Below are 17,037 nucleotides of genomic sequence, written 5' to 3' on the forward strand. Positions count from 1 at the left end.
AGCTTGGCTGCATTTTAACAAACTGTAGTGAACCCTTTGGGGTGTGGCAAACGACGCCGGCGCTTTTGGTCTATGTTGGGAGCGTCAAGCAGCACTTATCACACAATGCACCGCTTCGCTTCGGCACCGGGGGTTGTCGGGTTTTAGCCTAAACCGATGACCTGCCTACGGAGAATGAGCGATAACACTCACCACCTGATAACACCGTCAACATTTTTTGTCCAAAACTCGCACAGTGACAAAAAGTATCACGGGGGCTGTTGTGCACATGAAACACAGTAGCTAAGCCTAGAATTTTCTACTCCATCTTTTCATCAATATTTTTTAACGTCGTCAAGCTCACTCCTTCATATTTTCGCTCGCTTGCATCGCACTCGTCTAAACCGTATCAACCGTCACTTGAATGCATTTTCCAACGCATACATCCTACCTCATCAAATATGGACAGGTGATACATTCCGATTCATGACCTGTTGTAGACTCGTAAGATCCAAGAAGCCATTCAGTCTTCAAGCAAAATGGGGATGTCAAGCTCAGTTATAGCACTGCTCTCGAAACTTTCACGGAGGATTTATATTTTGGGGGATTATCGTATAATATAGAATCGATTATGATAAATGTTGTTGGGCACGGTATAGGTAATATATGATTTCATTTTTGACACAGACAGACAGTAATTCTGTTTCAGGCTCCCTAAAACAGGTTTTAAAGGCCCTTGTTCCGTTACTGTGTCCTCTGCAAGCCTTTGAACTCCGTCATTCCTCCTGTCTCTATGTTTATTTTATATTTGTTACCTCTGTGTGGACCTCTAGTATCTGAATGAAAAGTTCACGATATGTTATAGCAGGTTTTGAACACACCAAGTGAAAGGCAAGTGTAGGAGTTTAAGGTTATGACTGGTTTAAAATAAAATTGTGTGACACGTTTTTAATGTATTGGCATCCTCAAACTGTTGATTGTCGTGCCTAGAAAACCTCTCAAATTATCCTCTCATTGTACGGAAGCTGGCCATGCCTTTTCACGGGTAAGACGCTGAAAATGCTGTACAGAGCCTTGTATACAGTCCAAAAAGGCGGGGATAATAGAACATCGATATGACAATGAATGACTACGTGTTGAACCAGCGTCCTCGTTAGTATAGTGGTAAGTATCCCCGCCTGTCACGCGGGAGACCGGGGTTCGATTCCCCGACGGGGAGGCACTAAGCTTTTTAACCGTCCACGTTTGCTATTAAGAATTATCTTCTCCTTCGTCACTTCTGTATTTACTGTCAACTTCTGTTCCATCCCTCAGATTGAACGATATTTCGTACTTTTTTCCAATAGCTAGGTGTTATAAGAAGTCGCTATCATGCTTCACAAGGTGGACAGAGCTTATTCAAGAGATTTGAACCACTTGGAAGGATGTGTATGTATAAAATAAACAGTAAGAAAAGTGTCGTATGCTTTGTGTTTTTATTCTGAGCCTTTTGAAAGAATGGAGTTGGAATGCAGCCCTCAACTGTCCAGGGGCCTCAACGCTGTAAGCTTACCATTCGTTGTTGCGTTACTCTCCAATGCACTAGGAGGCGATGTACATCAGGGCGGGTTAAATCCGTCATTCATCCTCAGAAGAACTGGAGGAGCGCTAGAGGAAGGGACAATATCTCTCCGAGGTGTGCTCAGCTTGACTCAAAAAGTTTTATTTGGAGTTCAAACATAGCCGCCCCTCCGTTTACCGGTGAGTATTTACTGAAATCATATGAAACTTAATTAACCTAATAACGTATGAAAACGACTGGTCACGTCAGAAAAATCCCTGACTAAGGAAAGCAGCATAGCATAGCTAGCCTGTTCACCTGGTTTACAAAGCATAGACAGCAGATTCTTAACGCTTTCATGACCACATTTTACGCACAGAGCACTGCCTAAGGTCCAAGACAATTCATTTAACGGTTAATTAAATTGCATATGGATTTAGGACCACCCAATAACTTAAAACAGATGTCCGACAGTGTATGAATTAACGATGTATGTGACTAAATGATCCGTGATTTAGTCACACAGTTTTTTGGTCCGTTAGCCGCTGTCCAGGTTCGGGCATCATGCATTTACTCATGGCGCTGCAGACTGTGACATGCACTGCTCTCAAATGTGTGGCCGGGGTTCCGAACCATCTGTTCTCTGGAGTGTTGCGTCACACGGACTCGGTTATCGGTAGATTTGAAAAGAATGTAATTAGCGGATGAACATGTATTTGGCTGTTCATTGTATTTGCTTCCTTTGTGTTGCCTTGAAGCTGCAAACATTTTGCTCAATGACAGAGGTAAAAACTCAGTCAAGAAGCGCTCATAGAACGCACAGGTCCTGCTGTCTGGGAGATTTTGTAGACAGCAATATAACTAGACAACATATAACAGGCAACATATCGAACACATCAGAATGTTTGACAGAGACAGACACCTTCACAACATTTTGGTGTGCAAACCTGTAGAATTTGGGACTACAGGAAATGGAACGGGAGAATGTACAATATAGCACAATAAAAGTTATGTGAACAATACCTGTGAAGATCGTGTGCACAACACGTCAAATGCCTTCATGTAACACTATACATGATTCATAATGTCTTACAAGGCCTGCAGAATGCATCATAACGTGTGACATATGGATTTGTCAGTAGTCACACTGTCATTACTGTATTCATAAGATGCCATTACGCATAATGTATGATGTCCACATTTGGTGCTTTATGAAATTCAGCCAATAACAATCCAGGCCTCATTTGATCCAGTCCTGTGACGCGTAAGAAGCGGGTATTCTGTCCTGTCCTCGTCTTATCTCCGTCCCTGTGACTTAACAGAGTTAGTCAGCTCCAGTAAATACACAGCCCAACGATGAGGTTTGGACACTACATGATTCTAAACACCACAAAACTGCAACTCACCACAGAAATAGCTAGTACACGGTTGTTTGATGTCTTTGACATATTCATGGAATTGCCGATGTCCCTATTAAAGCTGGCTTTGTTAGCTATCTGGGTATAAATATGCTAACTAAAACCAAAATGTGTTCCAGTGATTCCAAGTTTGTCCACATTTACCCACCGCCAGGTTGTAAGGTATAATGTATTGGTTTCATAATCTTGGTTCCAGACATGTCCAGTGATTCACTGAAGAAACGGAAACCAAAGGTGATCCGGAACGATGGCGGAACACCAGAGGGCAAGCGGGGTCGGGGAGAGGTCGACCAGGTTGGTGAAAACTCTGTTCCCCAGTGACTACCTGACACTGTTTATACCGTAGTTTCTCCAGCCTGTGACTGACTGGATATTGTAGGGGTTTTTTCCTGGTAAATGTGTAGCCTGCTAGAGAACCTGTCAGAATGTCACTCCTGTGCAGGCCCAGGAGAACTGCAGAAAAGATCCAAAATGAGTTTGGCGACTACAAATCGGTTTTGTAATATATCGAGAGTTAAAATCTTGTAACGCCCAGTTGGACCAGATGGGCCCTGTATTTCAGTTTTGCCATCCAAGTCTCTCCTCTCTCTCTACATTACTGATTATGAAGATGTTTAGCACACATGTCAGTAAACAAACTAAAATGTAATTTATTAATCTGTAACTCAGGCACCGATGTAAGACCAGAGTCAGATGAGAGATAAGGGATTCATTTAGGATTTTGTGTGTACGTCCTTGTGTGTGAGTGACATGCTTGTGTTTTAGGACGTGCGTGTGTATAATGAGGAGGCGGAGCTGGAGGGGCGGGACCCAGAACAGGACTATCTGATGTATAAAGACACCTGTGAGGCACTGGCCAAACTGATGGCTGAAATCCAGGAGCTAAAGGCCAGCGGTGATAAAGACGGGGTGAGTGTCTGACGGGGGAACACACTCACACACAGAGTATGACCACACAGTTAGTCAGATACTGTCCCACTAATGTATTGGTTATGTCTCATTATTTATGTCACTCATAAGAGTAAAGCGCTTAGGGAATTTGTCTTTACTCTGCGCCATACATTTACCTCTGTCGGACAGCAGAATAAGATGTAATAATGGTAGATTAAATAGGCAGAAGGACCTCTTTCCATTAAAATCCATTAAAAAAAAAGGTATACCTCAACACACTGAAGTTGTCTTAGTATGTTCCATACATTATCACATCATGGAAATGATCCCCTGGGATGTAATCAAATTATTATATAATATGCACTAGTAATTTTAGGAATACCACACATTCATTAAATCACGTCCAAAGGATTGTCAAGAAGAAGCACATTGTCACACACACATACTTTATTTGTCACACACACACGCTGAAATGCAGCCTAACACCAGTGAGCGCACACACATACAATATGAGCTAGGAGCAGTCGGCAGCCGCACTCCAGGTCTTTTTGTCAGTGCCTTGGTCAAGGTCACTGACAGGTGACTAATCCTAGCATGCATGTCTTTGTGGTGGGAGGAAACCGGAGCAACCCCACGCAAACACATGCAAACTCCATTCACACAGGACAGGAAAGACCTGCGACAGCCGAGATTCAAACCCAGGGCCTTCTAGCTAATGGGCAACAGTGCTAACCACCTAGCCACTGTGCATGGTCCTCATGTTTGGGATAATTTATTTTGCCCTTTTGACTTGTTTTTTTAAGATATATGTATGTGTGTGTGTGTGTGTGTGTGTGTGTGTGTGTGTGTGTGTAGCTTGTGGAAAGCCGCCGCAGGCAGGGCTCTGTCCTCTTCATGACTCTGAAGAAGCTGAATCGTCTGGCACACATGAGACTGAAGAGAGGGCGGGACCAGACACACGAGGTCAGCAGGGCTCCGGCTTTTATAGGGAGAAGAACGGGGGCGGGGAGGAGGGGTTATTGATGGTTTTTGGAATTGTGCTGGCACCAGTTGAAGAGTGTGTCTAAAGAAGAGGTTCAGTTGCCTTGAGTCTTTCTTTTCTTTCCCCAGGCTAAACAGAGAGTGGACGTGTTGCATCTTCAGCTTCAGAATCTTCTCTATGAGGTCATGCACCTGCAGAAAGAGATCGGCAAATGCCTGGAGTTCAAGTGAGTGATTCACACCCTATTTTCACATTCAGGGCTCAGAGTGTGTTGTCTGGTCAGTGCCCTGGAATCACTGGCCCCAGAGATCTTTCAGTCTGCTTCATGAGCAGGGAGAGCCCACGTTGCAACTGTTTGTGGAAATGAAATTGTTTAAAATTGCGTTTATTAACTTACCTAAGCAAAACCTGACCCCTGATATTTGAAGGTTTCATTCTTCCATGAAACCTCCAAACCTTTGGTCCTTTTTCCAGACTAAAATATGTCCATGTCTGGTTTTATGGTCTGTTTTTATCCAGCAGACATCTGGCGTGGATTATTTCCATTTTCATAATGATCAGCACAATAGATTTTTGTATTTAGTGCGATCATTTTTGAAATCGTATGACTGTTTTAGTTGTACATTCCAGCATGTTGAATGTTTTTTACACATTCAGTGGAAATAACTTATGGTCTGCATTACAGGAGAGTCATGGTTTTAATAATGGTTTCTAAGCTGTTTATTTGAAATGCTTCAGTTCCTTTAAACTAAGATTAACTTTAAGAGGTAAAAGTAAGTAAGTAGATTTTTTTTAACATGAAATATAGCTTATTACTTGTTTTTTACATTTTTTTGTTCACCTGTGTCAAGACTGTCGTTACTTTTTGTTGAGTTTTGTGTCACTGTATCTGTTTTTGACGGTGTATCAGCGTGAGGGGTTGTGAAATGTGTTATGTAAACATTTTTTGTTTTGTCAGGTCCCAGCATGAGGATATTCAGTTGGTTACTGTGGACGAGTTCTTCCAAGAAGCTCCGCCCGAAATTTCTCGCCCCCATCTCACCAAAGACGACCCCCACCAGCTCACGCTTGCTCGTCTGGACTGGGAACTGGAACAGCGGAAGAGGTAGTTATACAATCATTTTACACTTGACGGTTGTGTTGAATTGTGAGAGAAATTAGAGATTCAAAATGACAAGTTCTTGTGATAGTGCATCTATGTGATTATCTTTCAATTTTATATGAATCTTACAAAAAAAAGTTGATGTGAAGTGGACTAATTAACTCACATAAGGAAAACCTGACCTGATATTTGAAAGTTTCATTCCTCCAATGAAACCCCCAACCCTTATTCCTATTTTCAGACTAAAAAATGTTCCTGCCTGGCTGTATGGTCTATGGAGGCCAACAGACATTTGGTGAAGATTATTTTGCATGTTCATAATAACCAGCACAGTCTCAGAAAATGGAATATGACTCGGTTGCCAATAAGTAATGAATTGGTTGTCAACAAGCAGCAGTGCCTAAGCCTTAATTACTCTTCACACTTTTGTCAGCAGTCGACATATTCCTGTCAGTCCCAGGACCAGATAGTTCAATTTCTGTTTTATTCGTCATCCACCGCTTAACGTCTTAAGTAATACCGTAACTAAAATATTTTAAATAGCTGCATATTTCTGGAAGCTGATAGCACAGTAACGAAACGCATCACTAGGGGGCAGTAGATACATAGAGAAGTGTACTGGTCAAAGCATTGAGTCTGTTCACACACTGAAGTGTTCATTGTTAATAACATTTACATTTGTCACAATACAATCTGTAAACCCAGGTCAGTGCTTTTCATCCTGGAGCAGTTGACATTTTTACTTCTCACCAAGAAGAATTTTCATTTAGTAGTTTAGTAACAAGGAACATGCTAAATTCTCAAGTAATGCATTTGATGTTATTTATCCCTGCAGTTTGGAAAGCTTTCTGTCTAAGCAGTGCGGAAGATGCAGAGGCGTGCTGCACAGTGTTTTATGGATGGGAGAGAGCCGCGATCCAGTGTTGTGCGATTGCCTTTTGATGCATTGCACACAGGAGTAAGAGGCTGCTCAGTGACGCTGTTGTCTGTGTGTTGCAGGTTGGCGGAGCAGTATAAGAGCTCTCTGAACCACAGGGAGAAGATTCTGAAGGGCATCCAGCAGAAGAGAGAGTACCTCAGCAGTCTCCAGCCCGGCCTTCAGGCCATTATGCAGGTAATTAATACATGGTCATGTCAGGACTGCCATTTAACCAAAATCTGCCAATCAGTACTCATGAAGATATATTTGAATGTGTCTGTATTTATGAGAGAGCAGAGTAGCAAAGTAACACTCTTTGTACTGCAGTCAGTAACTTTGTGAACCTTACCAAAAACGTATGTGCAGCTGCCCATTGTAGAGTGAACTGAATGGATTAGGGTTATAGTTGACCAAATTATGATGCGATTATGAGGATTGATCAGAGATGATTTTTATTAATGCCCTCTCTTTGTAGCTTCATTTCATGACCTACCATTACAGACATAGTAACATATTTTTAAAAGTTTTATACAGTCTCTCTGTCTCTCTCTCAGGCCTCACTCCCGGTGCAGGAGTACCTGTCCATGCCCTTTGAGCGTGTGCAGAAGCAGGTGGAGGTTGCTCGTCATCTGCCCCCACCTCTCTATGTCCTGCTGGTACAGGCCAATGCTTATGGACAAGCCTGCGGTAACACACATACACATATACACATATACATACACATCACGTATACACACACACACATATACATACACACACACACACCCACACATTACTGTTATATACTCGATGTGGAGGGTAGTGTTAGTTCATCGAGCTATAAGATGCATTTTTAAATTTTATATAAATATCTGCTTTGTTTTAACAGAAGCTGCCTCTATAAATGTGTGGGGTTTTTATTTGTCTTGTTTTTCAGATAAAAATATGTCTGTGACTGTAAGTGGTGATGTGGATGAAGCAAAGGCTTTGTCTAAGCCTCCGGAAGATTCTCAGGGTAAAATCATAGTAACAGACCTCAGTGGAAGAGTGTGCCTTTGTCCATCCAGACCACTCTCTCACGTTCTTCCCAGTTTGGCTTCCCCTTAATGAGCCACAGAATAACCATGTGTGTTGCTACAGTAGATTCTTCTCATTTGATCAGAGTGTGGTTCAGTCCCCATATCCTGTGGGGGTGAACTCTTTCAAGTGGGAATGTTTCAAGCCAGGAAGTAGCTACAGTCAAATGACATAAGCAACAGCAAAATATTAAATTCTCTTTATTGAAAGCTGCCGTTAGTTACATTTTCAGACTTTTCCTAGGGTGGTTTAGAGTCTAGACTGGTTAACTAATGCAGATTACCAGAGACAAGTAATAGCAGTAATAATAATAATCAAATGAAAAAGCCATTACTTTGATAGTGTTAGTCAGTCTAGGCCTTTGTGTCCTTTGGTTACTGTAGGACTGAAACCTCTTCATCAATGACATGCCAGAACATTTCAACTTAAATACCTTTAAACATTTGACTAATAAAAGAGTACAGCCCAGAGAAAACACTCAGTCTGTTCCATTCAAAACAAAGCACCAGATTCATAATGGAATCCTGACTGACAGCCCGTTCAGTAAATTCCAAACTACTGAATTCTGGTCCCTTGCTACTTTGTTACTGTTGGATCCCTTTTGCTTGTGGATTGTGCATTGTAATTTAGTGAACACCTCACCAAAAAGTTTTCTAAATAGTTTTCAAAACAGTTTGACAAATTATAACAATGACATAAATGTCCCTTTTAATGTAAACACTGACAGTGTAAAAAGCCACAGTGTTAAACCTGATGTTGAAGTGAGTGTCTGTGTGTTTTTCAGATGATGAAAGTGATTCGGATGCAGAGGAGGAGCCTCAGAACACGGTGAGAGTTTTCTTCATGCAGAGAGAGGAAATTTCTCTGTCTCTGATCATTTGACATCAAAGCCAGTGCTTTTTCAGGATCTCTCAAAGCTCCTTGTCTTTTTGTTTGAACAGAAACGAAGACGGGCGACCGTCGGGGTTCAGCTGGATGACAAACGGAAAGAGATGCTCAAACGACACCCCCTCTCGCTATGCGTCGACCTCAGATGTAAAGGTGTGCACTTGTATCTGTCTGTCTGTCTGTGTCAGTATGTGTACACTTGAGAGATTCAGTGCAATGAAGCAAGAATGCTTTCACGCCTGAAGTGAACCGGATCAGGGTGGGCAGACCACTAGGGTAAAGTGACCTCACTGTCATGGAGTCATTGTGGGACCACTCTGGTAAAGTGACCTCTCGGTCATGGAGTCATTGTGGGTCCACACATGCTGTGACACAATTTCCTGTGATGAAGGGTAAAGTGTGGCCATGCAGGGATGCACCTGGTCACTAACAAACATTCACATGTGCTGTGGTGTTCAGACATTCCTCGGCTGGTACTGAGGGACGTAAAGTGTGCCAGGAAAACATTCCCCGCTCCATTACATCACCAGTAACAGTCTGGGTGTTGACACTGAGCAGGACAGGGCTGTGAGCTCATGCTTGTTTATGCCAGATCCCGTCTCTCTCTGCCATCTTGCCGTGAGTAGGGAAGCAGAGCCTGGTGACTGGCTGTCTATGGGAGCAGTTCATTTTCCTTAGCAGATTCTGGCCGCAGTGTGTTTATGCATGTAGTGTTGGGGTTGGACACATGTCTCATCAGCTCTGTCACAACACTCTTGTTTGTTCTGTTCCTCTTGTCCTTAATTTCATTGTTTGCATGGACAGTGTCAATTACAAACCAAACATTCCTCAGTTGTTTCAGATGTACAAAGTTAACGTCAGTTAACGTCAGTCTAATATTGTGTTTCTCTCTTTCTGTCTCTCTCTCTCTCTCTTTGTTTCTCTCTTTCTTTTTCTCTCTCTCTCAGATGGCAGTGTGCTACATTTGTATTTTTATTACCTGATGAATCTGAATATTCTGACTGTGAAGGCCAAAGTGTCCACTGTGGCTGAACTCTCTGGACCCATCAGTGCAGGGTAGGGTTGTGTGTGTGTGTGTGGGTTTGTATGTGTGTTTGAATACATACCTCCCAGTTCATCTATGTGTTTGAATATGTGTTACAAGGTAGAAACTGGTTCCCAGGCTGTTAATTATGTTCTCAAAATTCTCCATTTTGAAAAGTTTTTTTTTTCCACATGTCTGTGATCCTGTTGTCTGTAGCTGTAGTCAAAGTCCCAACTGTATTGAGATGATGTAATAGCTGAGATGAGGTGACTTAGTTAAAACTGTATGAATGAAAACATACACTCTGCTGTCAGTGAAGGTGGAGGTCACTGTATCACACTGTCAGAGTTCACGGTTTCCATCCCAGTGTCTCGCTGTCTCTTAAACCCAGGGAGCTGTTGAACTGTGAGATCCTTTTGAGCTGCCTCTACCCATCTGACCATGGGAAAGACACACCAAACCCAGCAAACCGCTACCAGTTTGACAAAGTCGGGTAAGACTCGTCTTCAGTTTCATAAAATGATGATTTCTTGATTTTGGTAGCTTGGAAAACAGACACAGGCTTACAAAACAAAATGAGATGACAGTTTAATCGCTCTGTTTGTAGTCATTTGTCTTATCTTAATAGTTGTTAGTTCATAGTTGTATCCTCTATAAATCTGCCAGTATATGACCAGCTGACCTTGTGACCTCTTCCCCCTGTAGCATCACGACATTTGCTGACTACGTGTCGGATCTGGGACATCCTTACCTCTGGGTCCAAAGACTGGGAGGACTCCAGTTTCCCAGCGAGAACCCACAGGTGTGTCCAGCAACTCATGTGTCCCCACAAAAAAACCCAAAAAACAGTTTGACATGGCATGTTGCATTTCATTACGAGATGGGCCGTTTGGAACAAGAGCTGGTTAAATCTGTCAGATGTTAGCATAGACTGCAGTTGGGCCACATTTCCTGTGTGAGGGCAGGGGTTAGAGGGCACACCACTGGCCTCATTTTCTCTACTGCTTGTGATGGTACATCTGTGTACATATGGGAAGAATGACATGAATGACATTCTCTACCATTAGATGGGGCTGTTAGTAGTGCAGTGTGAGATATAGAGTGAAAGTAGTGTGATGGTCTTTACCACCAGTCCAGGCTGAGATGACATGGTCATTCAATGAAAATGAAATGTCATTTCACTCATGTCAAGGCTGAAGTTCTACATGAGATGATAAGAAAATTAGGAGCACTTGGTCATTCTAATGTGGGGAAAGGATCAAGGGGAAAAAAACCTTGATACTTTGAGTTTTTTCACATTGTTGTGTCAGCGTTCAGTCCCTGTGTTTAGGTGTAATTTTAGCGATGGCTGTGATAGTTGTATGAGAATTGTAATGCAGAGCTTGTTTTGTTTTTTTGGTTTTTTGGTTTTTGTAACACTGAGTTTGTTTTGTTTTTTTTGTTTTTTGGAACACTGAGGTTTTTTTGTTTTGTTTTGTTTTTTGCAACACTGAGTTTGTTTTGGTTTGTAACGCGGAGTTTGTTTTGTTTTTTTGTTTCTTTGGTTTTTGCAACACTGAGTTTGTTTTGGTTTGTAACACGGAGTTTGTTTTGTTTTTTTGTTTTTTTGGTATTTGTAACACTGAGTTTGTTTTGGTTTTTTTTGTTTTTTGTAACACTGAGTTTGTTTTTTTTTTTTTTTGGTTTTTGTAACGCGGAGTTTGTTTTGTTTTTTTTTGTTTTTTGTAACACTGAGTTTGTTTTGTTTTTTTGTTTTTTGTAACGCTGAGTTTGTTTTGTTTTTTTGTTTTTTTGGTTTTTGTAACGCGGAGTTTGTTTTGGTTTTTTTTTGGTTTTTGTAACACTGAGTTTGTTTTGTTTTTTTTTTTGGTTTTTGTAACACTGAGTTTGTTTTGTTTTTTTTTTGGTTTTTGTAACGCGGAGTTTGTTTTGTTTTTTTGGTTTTTGTAACGCGGAGTTTGTTTTGGTTTTTTTTTGTTTTTTGTAACACTGAGTTTGTTTTGTTTTTTTGTTTTTTGTAACACTGAGTTTGTTTTGTTTGTTTCAGACAGTGGAGGCTGTGAGCTCTCTGAGTGCCAGTCATGTGGAGATCACTATGAAAATGCTCAGAGGGAGATTACAGGCTCGGCTGGCCTTATACAAGCAGTTCAGCTCACTGGGTAAAACTCAGACTCGTTAACACACACACACACACACAGATACACGTACGCACACGGGACATGGTTGGCTCGCTAACATATACGTTAACACATACACAAACTCTAGTCACAAACTTAGTCAAGCCACTCTTGCAGACAGTGCATTTGTACGGTGAGAAATATATTGTTTTGCACACATTTGTGCGTATATTAATAGAAACGCAATGCATCTGTTTGTTGGTGGTATGAGTTTAAAGGTATCAACTCAGTCAGCTAAAGCTATTCGACTTGTCTGGGTGACGAGACAATCAGGCTGTCAACACAGCTCATTCAGTACCATTTAAAAACTTCTTCAATAGAACACATACACAGAATTTTAGAGGAAGACAAACCCCTTTTTTCTCTGTCCTTTCTCATAGAGCACAATATAGTTCCAGTGTCCAGTGAGTGTCAGCATCTCTTCCCGGCCAAAGTGGTCTCTCGCCTGACCCGCTGGACTGCCCTGAGCCATCAGGACTTTACGGTACGTCATTGCCTACACAGACCACTGTCAAATGCAAGGGCTCCATTACCTGTACTGTGAATTTAACTGAACATTTTTTCTCTTTCTGCTGTTTGTCTCTGACTGCAGGAGCTGCCGTTTGTTCAGCACGTGGTGAAAGCTGGTCTGGTGCAGGAGACTGACCTGTTCTTCATGGCGGTGGTTGAAAGAGGAACGGGTGAGTGATGAAAACACAGAATGCGAAGGAATTACTCAGAAAAAAAATAAGAATTTCAGCTCGTGTCTGGGCTTAAGTATTGTATGTATTGTCAGTGGGCAGTATCAGTGAGAAGTTGACAGTGAGGTGTATATGAATGGCCTGTTGTGTTGACAGCTGTGTGTCACTCCCTCTGTCCAGCTCGTCTCCAGGCTGCGGTTGTGTTAAATCCTCGTTATCCTGAGGTCACTCCCCTCTTCTCTCTCTCTCTGATCTGGAAAGGAGAACGCAGTGGCCGCACCGATGACAACCTGAGGGTAAGGATCTTACTCGCTACAGTTTTTTGTTGCTCTTAATGTTACATTCTGCCTACAATGAATTAAGAGAAGTAAAATTACCTTGTGTGTATTTGGTGTTGATAATCAGTGAGATGTTGTGAAATAGCAAAAGCCTGCTTGACTGACACATACATGCCCCCTTAAATAAGTGGTGTTTTTGCAGGCGATGGAGAGTGAGGTTAACATTTTTAGGACGGAGCTTCAGGGTCCCCGCCCAGGCCTTCAGCTCCTGACCAATCAGCTCCAGCGCTTGTGTGTGTGTCTTGACGTGTATCTGGAGACAGAGAGTCAGGTGTCAGATGGTTCAGAGGGACCACGAGAATTCCCCAGGGAGAAAATGTGCCTACGCATTGCCAGGTTTGTTCACCACATTTCAACTGTTTTTTTGGTTTTGTTATTTTAAGTATGTTTTTTTAGTATGTGTGTAAATAGGTATATTTGAAACGTAGGACACTGGCTTAACACATTTAGGGCATTCAGAATGCAGCACAAAAACAATAAAGGCATTAAGAAAGGTCTTTAGTTCAGTTCACAGCAAATCAACAGCATTCTGGAGAGAGCACTGTCGTCCACCCGGCCTGTGATGTAACTGAGTTCTCCTGCAGCAGTGGACGTCTGAGACGCAGTGATGATCTGTTTAAGAGTGCTGTAAAGTTACTGCTGCCCTTAGTGAGGAAAAGCACTTGGCAGCTACAGGTTCTCCCCAGTCCTGATAAAGCATAGCCAGAGCACCTTCCTCCCTCCTCCAGGTTCAGAAATGAAGGAGCGAATGCACTGCACACGACTGGCTCACCCCTCAGCACTGTTGGCTTGGCCTCTGTGTGTGTGTGCGTGTGTGTGTGTGTGTTGTTCTGACTGGAGTCCAGGAATGAGTTGGTCTCCAAGCCAAGAGATCTATAGTAGATATGAACCTATTTACCGGTGGTTCCTTTATGTTTTGATTTGTTTTTTAATGATAGTTTACTTGATTTTACAACCCTTTGGAATATAACAGGTATTCAGGAACAGCAGTTGAGCCAAATGCATGCCAGAATGTCACAAATAGATGCAGCTTGTTTTACAAAAATCCTGCGATTCCCAAACACTGAACTGCACAGTTTGTAAATATGTAACATTTCACAAACAAATACAGCATTTTACAACCACAAAAAGAACCCTTAGCAAATAAACTAAGCATTTTTTGCAACTGCATCACATTTCACAAATTCAATGCATTCTGTTCACACCATTCAAACCATGACTTGCAGACAAACACAAGGCCTGCTGTAAATGCACTCACTACATTTGTGAGTGATGTCACTTTTGGTAGGGTTCTATCGCAACTTCACTGACAAAGGTCGGTCTGAAAGAATCGGTTTTGCTAGTGTGATGGGTAACCATGGAAACTGCAGGAACATCAGCTTGACACGATGTACCAGGTACCACGAGATTTTTTGCAAAAACATTGGTTTCTTAGTCAGGTGGTTGGAAACACTCACACACACAAGTGAGTCTTTTTGAGAGATTATAACTCTAAGCATAACAGACCACAAATTACTGTTTTGTCCCAAATGAAAATGAGTCTTTTTGAATTAAGGAGAACCACAGGGACAGAATGAAAAATCAGAGTTAGATTGTTGTGTTCACGTCTTTTAAAGCGACATAAAGATGGCATCTTTGCCAAAAATCATGTCTTTGTGGAAAAAAAAAGAACCCTTGGTTTGTTTTATTTCGACTGATTACATTTCTGCTTTCAAAGTGGGCCATTTATCCTGTGGGTTTTGGGAGAGTACAGGAAGAGACTTTGTAACAAATAGAATTAGATTATTTAAAGCTTCAGCTTTTGCATTGAACTATGTGGTTCATTTTTTCATGTTTTTACTTTCTTTCATTCCTTTATGATAACTACTGTAGTTTGTGACTATTCTGTATAATGTTTTTATGTGCCGTGTATACACACACCTAACACACACATACAGGTACACATACACATATTAGTGTTCATTCATAACCCTTACATACAGTTGGTGTACTTGTGTTCATCCTGACGGCCATCTGTACCTGTTTGTGTTTCAGGGGTCCCAATCGTCTGAAGCCCTTCAAATATAACCATCCTCAAGGTTTCTTCAGTCATCGCTAAACCTGCCCTCACATCCATCACTTCTCTCCTCATTCTCTTTAACCTACACTACTGTTTTTTAATGTAGTGTTGCTTTATATCAGTTGTATAATAAAAAAAGGAAAGAAATGGAGAAAACAGCTGAGGAGTCTGTCGTAAATGAAGAGTAAAAAGCCTGAGTGTGTGTGTGTGTGTTTATGTTCTTACAAATGTGTTCAGGGAGGGGAGTGCACAGTTTCTGTCATGCGTCCTGGATTTTGGGGGGTTAAATCTGTTGAGGGAAATTGTTTTTTAGGCCATGTCTTTGGATTGGATGATAACTCAAGATTTGTGGGGATCTCTTTAGTTAATCTTAACAATGTGTAGTCACAGACCTGTAAATAGCAGCACGACATTATACTCGTCTCTATTTTTAATTGTCAGTTTACACATTTGCCTGTATGTAATGAATTAAAAATGAACGAAATAACTGATTAGTTGAGTGATAAATGATTTTTAATGGTTTGAGTTGGCAAATAGTAAGAAACTGTATAACTGTTTTTGTTCATTCTGAACAGTTACCTCATTTCCTGTAGACTTTATAGGCATTGTTTGTCAGGCCAAGTAAAACTTTTTTTTTTTTTCAAAATTGGAGTGTGTTTGGAGTATTGCTGCAGTTTTTCTTCTCTGGTTTCAATTTTGTAAATACTAATCCTTTATGAAGCAACTACCATGAATCTGTCATTAATTGTTTTAATTAATTACTGCCATCTGTGTAAGCACAAAATACATGTGGCAAACTGTTTTTTTTTTTTGGTAGCATTTTAACTTTAGCTTTTTTTTTTTTTTAATAAAGTCATTTATTTTAGGGAGAGTGTTTTGGCCTTTGGTGTTGACTGTGTCAGGTGCACTGTATGTGTGCGTTTCTTATTGACCGTACAATGTCTGTGGCTGTGTCCCACAGAAAAGCCACTTCATCGTTATGATGTGAGCAGTAACTGCTCTTGGCACTTTAGAAACTGTGAGCATGTTTTCGCGATGTCACAATTTTCACAGAAGTTTTCACAACTGGGCCAAAGCCACATTCCAAGGAAAAAGGATCTTTAAACTGAAGAATGATAGATTTAATATGAAAAGGAAAAGCACATAACTTTATTATATTTTGCATTAGTTTTAAACTAAAACAGCAATTACAGTTTGGCATCTCAGCAGAGACCTTGCTAGATGCATAGATCCTCAGTAAATCTCATTTAGTTCTCTCTCTAATAGTCTGTCTCTCCCTCAGACTTGGTGTTTTGGATTTCTTGTGAAACATCTTGTTTTGACTTTTTTTTTGTGGTTTGAAACTTGCTTAGGAAAGTGGTAAATTGGCCTGAATAAGGGAAGCAGAAGTAGTCTTTTCTCATGTCTGTATGGCACTGGTCAGCTGGTTAAGTCTGAACCCGACTGGTGAACTGATGGCCCAGATAGACTGTATATGGTCACACATGTACAAAGTAAAGTGGGCTGGAGGAATAGGGGTTGCTTGGGTTGCGTTGGGGGGGGCATCTGAGATGCACCATGAAGTGTGAGGACCACCCGTACTTAAACAGCCACATGCTGATTCAGCTCTTTCTCTCTCTCCTTTCACAGCCCTGGTCAGCAGTGGCTTTAGTTCTTCACTTGTTGAACATCTGTGATAAACATGTGTCTTTGTTTTTACAACCAGCTTATCCTGTCACAATGAGAAACCATTTCACTCGCATCACAAACTCAATTTCCCCATCACAAACCTTCGTTATGGTTCATAAAATATTTTTAACAAAGGTGTGTGTATGAGATGTGTGTGGGGAATTGTGTGGAATCTACAGAAAAATCTGTTGAGTTGAGATAACAGGACAGTCTTCCTCTTAAAGGAAGTCTCTCTGAGTGTGTTAAAGAGGAGAGCTGCTGTCGTGTCTCTGTTGTGATCCAAGACAGGAAGTTTGCCAAAATCCAACATTGCCAC

The 17,037-nt window shown here is 41.3% G+C and overlaps 1 protein-coding gene and 1 non-coding gene across 3 annotated transcripts; both read left to right on the forward strand.

Moving 5' to 3' along the window:
* Window positions 1–1,126: 1,126 nt before the first annotated feature.
* trnad-guc (transfer RNA aspartic acid (anticodon GUC)) lies at window positions 1,127–1,198 on the forward strand. The gene has a single exon. It is a non-coding gene; the product is annotated as a tRNA-Asp (tRNA).
* A 439-nt stretch (window positions 1,199–1,637) lies between these two features.
* thoc5 (THO complex 5) lies at window positions 1,638–15,781 on the forward strand. 2 transcript variants are annotated; one of them, XM_030777731.1, is made up of 20 exons: window positions 1,638–1,719; window positions 3,134–3,231; window positions 3,703–3,852; window positions 4,684–4,791; window positions 4,939–5,036; window positions 5,769–5,915; window positions 6,912–7,026; window positions 7,386–7,518; window positions 7,748–7,825; window positions 8,672–8,715; window positions 8,829–8,928; window positions 9,723–9,831; window positions 10,191–10,292; window positions 10,505–10,603; window positions 11,828–11,958; window positions 12,357–12,460; window positions 12,569–12,656; window positions 12,837–12,952; window positions 13,137–13,330; window positions 15,029–15,781. In XM_030777731.1, the coding sequence occupies exons 2-20, from the start codon at window positions 3,136–3,138 to the stop codon at window positions 15,090–15,092; spliced, it is 2,076 nt and encodes a 691-aa protein (XP_030633591.1). In that variant the 5' UTR covers window positions 1,638–1,719; window positions 3,134–3,135; the 3' UTR covers window positions 15,093–15,781. The 2 variants fall into 2 exon arrangements, with proteins under 2 accessions (XP_030633591.1, XP_030633582.1); XM_030777722.1 differs by having other exon boundaries at window positions 3,703–3,846; window positions 10,505–10,601; window positions 11,847–11,958.
* Window positions 15,782–17,037: the final 1,256 nt, after the last annotated feature.

This window comes from Chanos chanos, chromosome 1, assembly GCF_902362185.1.
Source record: "Chanos chanos chromosome 1, fChaCha1.1, whole genome shotgun sequence".
Taxonomy (NCBI): domain Eukaryota; kingdom Metazoa; phylum Chordata; class Actinopteri; order Gonorynchiformes; family Chanidae; genus Chanos; species Chanos chanos.

Excerpts from the sequence above, each read along its gene's own strand:
- thoc5 (XM_030777731.1), top strand. The coding sequence starts at position 3,136 with ATGTCCAGTGATTCACTGAAGAAACGGAAACCAAAGGTGATCCGGAAC. Across the intron at positions 8,929-9,722 it reads CGTCGACCTCAGATGTAAAG|ATGGCAGTGTGCTACATTTG; the intron begins GTGTGCACTTGT and ends TCTCTCTCTCAG. Across the intron at positions 13,331-15,028 it reads ATGTGCCTACGCATTGCCAG|GGGTCCCAATCGTCTGAAGC; the intron begins GTTTGTTCACCA and ends TTTGTGTTTCAG.